Source organism: Chenopodium album, chromosome 7, assembly GCF_948465745.1.
Source record: "Chenopodium album chromosome 7, dcCheAlbu1.1, whole genome shotgun sequence".
Taxonomy (NCBI): Eukaryota; Viridiplantae; Streptophyta; class Magnoliopsida; order Caryophyllales; family Amaranthaceae; genus Chenopodium; species Chenopodium album.
Window position 1 is genome coordinate 10,799,026 of NC_137840.1, and position 5,778 is coordinate 10,804,803.

The following is a 5,778-nucleotide window of genomic DNA, read 5'->3' on the forward strand; positions in this document are numbered from 1 at the left end:
GATCACAGGAATCATTTTTCACTATAAGAATCGAGTAGAGGCCAATACGGGCGAATGTGACTCCATGACTCACTTCGTACCATCATCCCCGATCCTCCTTTCATGGTTCCGAACCATATGGAGTTAGTAATCTCATGGATTATGAATGGGGTATAACCTTCACGGGTCAATCGTTGTTGCCTATCGGTGTCCCTTTAATCGTGGTTGCCTTTTATGATCCGTGAACGGTTTACAAGTTCCTAAAAAACTTGTTGGCGGCTCCCTACTTTATTTGTCCCTAATCGTATATGTCAATTCCCACTTCCTATGAGTGCCAAGCATATTCACAACATGCTTTAACGTAGGCGCACTTCGAGCGACGCCTACAGCATGCTATTGTTGTTTGATGAGGGCTAAACGAGCCTTATGTTATTTTTTGTGAGGGCGTGATTTATGTGAACATCCGGGGGCTAAACGAGCCCTAAGTCATAAATTAAACAAGTAAATAGACCAGGGGCTAAACGAGCCCCAATTTACGAGTTATATGAGAGCTGGGCTGTCCATGCTTATTATTGACAAAATGAAACGATTTTGGGGCTAACATAAGCCCCAAGTTGTAAGTAGTATGAGAGTTAAGCTTTTCCCACCTAAAGTTAGGCAGAGGGCTGAACGAGCCCCAAGTTTTGAGTGATCTTTCGGCTAGGACTCTATCTCAAATGCTTGAGGATAGGCTAGCATCTTGCCCCAAACATTAGAGCAAACTTTAGTGTTAGCGAACCAAAATGCCTTATGCCAGGCATGCGATGCTATTGAATGAACGTTGGCTATGCTAATAAGCGATATAAAAGTTTCAAAATATAAACTAAGTAAACAACGAATAACAAGTGCAAAATAAATGGGGCAAATATCCCAACCGGGGGTTTTTCATTATATTAACAAAAATATGAAAGTCATTACAATGATGCGCTATATTGAAGTTGATCTCCTAATATCGGCTCTTATTGCCCCTAGGGCATCATTATGATGAAGATGCTTAAACATAAAACCTCCGGAGGTTGTCAGCATTCCATGGCCGGGGGAGATCCTTGCCATCAGGAGTTTGTAGGCGAAAGGTTCCCGGGCGGATTACCTCCTTTATCTTGTAAGGCCCTTCCCAATTGGGGCTTAGCTTACCCAATGTCGGGGGCTTGCCAGCGGCCTCACACTTTTGGAGCACCCAATCACCTTCAACCAGGGGCCTTGCCTTGACTCTATTATTGAAATAACGTGTTATCTTTTGCTTATATGCTATAGAGCGAAGCAAAGCATCTCCTCTTATCTCTGGGCGAAAGTCTAAGGCCAAGGGCTTCAGCTAATCATTCTGATCGGAGTCATAGAAGGTAACTCTGGGGGGATGGGATCCCAACTTCCACGGGGAGTACAACATCGCTCCCATACACTAAGGAAAATGGGGTTTGCCCCGTAGCCTCCTTGGTTGTGGTACGAATGGACCACAAGATTCCGGGCAAGTCATCCACCCAAGACCCCTTCGTGCCTTCCAGCATTGTCTTCAACCCTTTCAATATTGTTTTATTTGCCGCCTTTGCTAGGCCATTTGTTTGGGGTTGACACACAGCCGAAAACCTTGTCTTGATCCCAAAACGCCCGCAATACTCTATGGTTGGCCCACTGTTGAATTGCCGGCCATTATTCGAGATTAAGATGCGGGGTACCCCAAAGCGGTTGATGATATTCCTCCAGATGAACTTTTGGACTTGCTTATCGATTATTGTTGCCACCGGCTCAGCCTCAACCCACTTGGTGAAATAATCCACCGTTTGTCCCGAGGCTACGGGGAATGGCCCTAGGATGTCCATGCCCCAACGATCAAAGGGTAGGACTGACTGAATACTTGTGAGGGCGTTGGCCGGAACATGGGGCATGTCAGCGAACCTTTGGCATTTTTCACACTTCTTGACAATTTTGGCAGCATCATTCCTCAGGGTTGGCCAATAGAATCCGGCCCTCAGCGCTTTTCCAGCTATAGTCCTTCCATCCTGATGGCTGCCACATGCTCCTTCATGAATTTCTCTAAGGACATAATTTCCCTCCTCCGGGGTTATGCACTTCAACAATGGATGAGTAAAAGATTTTTTGTAGAGGACCCCATCATGAAGTAAGAACCACTCACTCCTCTTTTTGATCATCTTGAAGTCGGGGGCGTCTTCGGGCAGCTCCCCTTTTAAGCATTGAATGATTTGGTCCATCCAAGTTTCCCCTCTGTTGATGTCCATGACAGCCGGTCTTTGGGTACTTGGTTTCTCCAACACTTCCCACATGATATTCCGGGGGCTAACCCCTCAGCTGAGCTTGCTAATCGGGCAAGAGCATCAGCTTGCTGGTTCTCTGAGCGAGGGATGTGCCTGATCTCGAAGTTGTCAAACGATCTTGCCAAACTCTCAGCCTTTTCAAAATAGGCTTTCATGTTTTCCTCCTTTACTTCAAATTCTTTTGTCATTTGCCCCACTATGAGTTGTGAGTCTGAGCACACTTGAACTGATTTAATCTTCATGAATTGACACAAGTTTAGCCCCAAGATAAGAGCCTCATACTCAGCTTCATTATTTGATGCATGGAAAGCAAACTTGACTGCATATTCAAACTTCTCTCCCTCCGGAGAAATGATAACTAGCCCAGCTCCACTCCCGGCCTTACTAGACGACCCATCCACATAAAGAGCCCAAGGGACGGAGGTGTCTATTGGAGTAGGCCTATGAGCGCATTCAGCTATAAAGTCGGCTAAGGCTTGGGCCTTGATGGCCTTCCGGGGTTCAAACTCAATTCCGAAATCAGCTAACTGATCCGACCAATCGGTCATACGGGATGAGTGATTTTTGTTCTCTAGCACTTTCTTGATTGGCTGGCTGGTGAGAACTTTGATTGGATGTGCTTGAAAGTATGGCTTCAACTTCCTACTTGCCATCACTAGAGAGTACACCACTTTCTCTATGAGAGTATATCGGGTTTCAGCCCCCCTTAGGGCATGGCTGACAAAATAGACCGGTACTTGGCCTTCCTCTATTTCGGCAACAAGAACCGCACTCAGGGCATAATCTGATATGGCCAAGTACACAAATAATGTTTCCCCGGGGAGGGGGCTAACAAGCTTCGGGATTTCCATCAGATGTTCCTTCAATTGCTAGAAAGCTTTTTCAGCCTCTTCATCCCACAAGAACTTAGGCCTCTTGAGGGCCTTGAAGAAAGACAAGCTCTTATCAGCTGATCGGGATAGGAACCTCCCCAATGCGGCTAGGAAGCCTGTAAGGCGTTGCACATCCTTCACATTCCGGGGGGATTCCATGTCAAGAATAGCTTGAATTTTATCGGGGTTGGCATCAATGCCCCGTTGATCAACCATGAAACCCAAACACTTTCCACCTTGCACCCCGAAGACACACTTGCTGGGGTTAAGCTTCATTTTATTTTCTAAGGGTGGTGAATGTTTCCCTTAGATCTGCTATGTGGTCTGAGCTTTCCTTGCTTTTCACAATCATGTCATCAACATAGGCCTCAACGTTCCGGCCTAGCTGTCCTTCAAAGATTTTATTCATCAAGCGCTGGTAGGTAGCCCCGGCGTTTTTCAGGCCGAAGGGCATCACATTATAGCAATACACCCCCTGGCTAGTGATAAAGGTTGTGTGGGCTTGATCCTTCTCTGACATGGGTATCTGATGATACCCCGCATTGGCATCCATGAAGCTTAGGAGGGCGTGACCAGCGGTCGAATCCACCAACCTATCAATCTTAGGCAAAGGATGATCATCCTTCGGGGATGCCTTGTTCAAATCTGTAAAATCCACACACATACGCCAAGAACCATTGGGCTTCCTAACAAGCACGACATTGGATAACCACTTGGTGTATTGGCATTCTCGAATGAAACCCGCTTCGAGAAGCTTTTTAACCTCAGCGGTTGCGGCTTTGTTTCTCTCCGGCCCAGCATGTCAGAGTTTTTGCTTGACGGGCTTGTAGCCCTCCTTGATGTTCAGCTCATGAGTCATCACCTCGGGGTCTATGCCCGACATTTCATCTGCTGTGAAAGAGAAGATGTCTTTGAATTCCCTAAGTACTTGAATAATTTCTTCCTTGAGCTGGGGGTCCAAGTTCTTTCCCACCCTTACGGTCCGAGCGGGGTCATTCCCTAAGGGTATGCTTTCATCCTCTTCAATAGGCCTAGGCCTACCGTACTGCTTTGGATTCTCGGCCATGTAGATGTTCATGACCGGGTGCTGGGGTTCATCAATATCCATTGCTTTCCTCTTGGCCCCCTTGTCTTCCTGATTAACGGAGCTCTCAAGTGACTTCAAGCTATCTACATAGCATTTTCTTCCTTCGAACTGATCTCCAAATATCTTCCCCACTGATCCATCATCGGTCTCGAATTGAAGGAGCAAGTGGTAGGTTGAGATGGCAGCCTTAACCCTATTGAGAAGGGGTCGGCCAAGAATCATGTTGTATGGCAGAGGGGTATCCACAACTAAGAACGTGTGAACCAAACTTCTTCCTTTCTTATTTTCCCCAAACGAATAGGAAGCTTGATCGTTCCTAAGGGGTACACATGATGCCCCCCAAATCCCACTAAGGGTTTCTCCAGAGGTGTAAGGTCACCTTTACCAAAATGCATTTGCTCAATGCACTTCCATGTGATGATGTCTGCTGAACTTCCACTATCTACTAAGATCTTCTTCACCTTAGCATTGGTCACCTTCATATGAATCACCAAGGGGTCATCATGAGGCCTTTGAATCTTTTTTCCTTTATCATCTCCGAATACCATGAGGGGGTCCTTCGGGGTGGATGAGGAAGTGTCGATATCATAGATGGGCTCTTCGAGCGACCGCAAGTGACTTTTGCGTGCCCTGTTAGACAAGCCCCCGGAGGCAAACCCTCCGGCTATGACATTGATGCTCATATTAGTGTCAGCCGAGCTGTGGGCTTCTTGCACTTCCTTGGCAGCTTTGCTTCTTTGCTTATCCTTCGGGGGGGACTTGAGATATCTATTAAGCTTTCCTTCTTCAGCTAGCTTATCAAGGGCTCTCTTAAGCTCTCTGCAGTTCCGGGTGGTGTGACCACACTCTTTGTGGTATTCACACCAAAGCTTCTTGTTCCTTTGCTCTATCGGCTTGTTTATGGAGTTAGTCTTGGGAATAATAGCCTTGTGCTTTATGTCCAAATAGATCTCACGCCTATCAGCATTGTACTTGAGTCCTTCATCATCACTCTCATCCCTCCTCGGCCTTCTATTCCTGTTATCATGGTAGTTATCTTCTTGCTTCCTCTTCCCCTTGTTGTTTGCCACAGGTGCCTTGCATACCTCACTAGCTTCAATGATCCTTTCAGCTCTTTCCATGGCTTCAGAGAAGGTGCTCACCTTGTCATGGACAAGTTCAAACTTGAACTTGTTAGACTTGAGCCCGAAGAGCAGGGCTGTGAAAGCAACATTGTCTTAGAGGTCGGGGATGAGCTGAGACTCGGTGTTAAAACTCTTGATGTAGTCCTTAAGACTTTCATTCTCCCCCTGCTTCACCGTCATCAGATGAACGCTAGTCTTTGTTTGCCTACTCCCAGCGATGAAGTGCTTTTTGAATTGAGTAGCTAACATGTCAAACGTTCTTATGCTCCCGGGGGTAAGGTTGTTGAACCATGTCTGAGCTATTCCTTTGAGAGTAATAGGGAAGAACTTGCACCATGAGGCTTCACACCCGGTTTGGACTCCCATCTGTGCTTTGTAAGCGTTCAGATGGTCCGTTGGGTCCGTCT

General features: G+C 46.7%; 2 protein-coding genes across 2 annotated transcripts; both read right to left on the minus strand.

The window, feature by feature from the left end:
• Positions 1-2,200: 2,200 nt before the first annotated feature.
• LOC145639987 (uncharacterized) lies at positions 2,201-3,139 on the minus strand. Its single transcript, XM_081691298.1, has one exon. It carries the CDS (start codon positions 3,137-3,139, stop codon positions 2,201-2,203), a length of 939 nt encoding a protein of 312 aa, XP_081547424.1.
• Positions 3,140-4,495: 1,356 nt separating this feature from the next.
• LOC145639990 (uncharacterized) lies at positions 4,496-5,368 on the minus strand. Its single transcript, XM_081691300.1, has one exon. It carries the CDS (start codon positions 5,366-5,368, stop codon positions 4,496-4,498), a length of 873 nt encoding a protein of 290 aa, XP_081547426.1.
• Between the last annotated feature and the right edge of the window lie 410 nt (positions 5,369-5,778).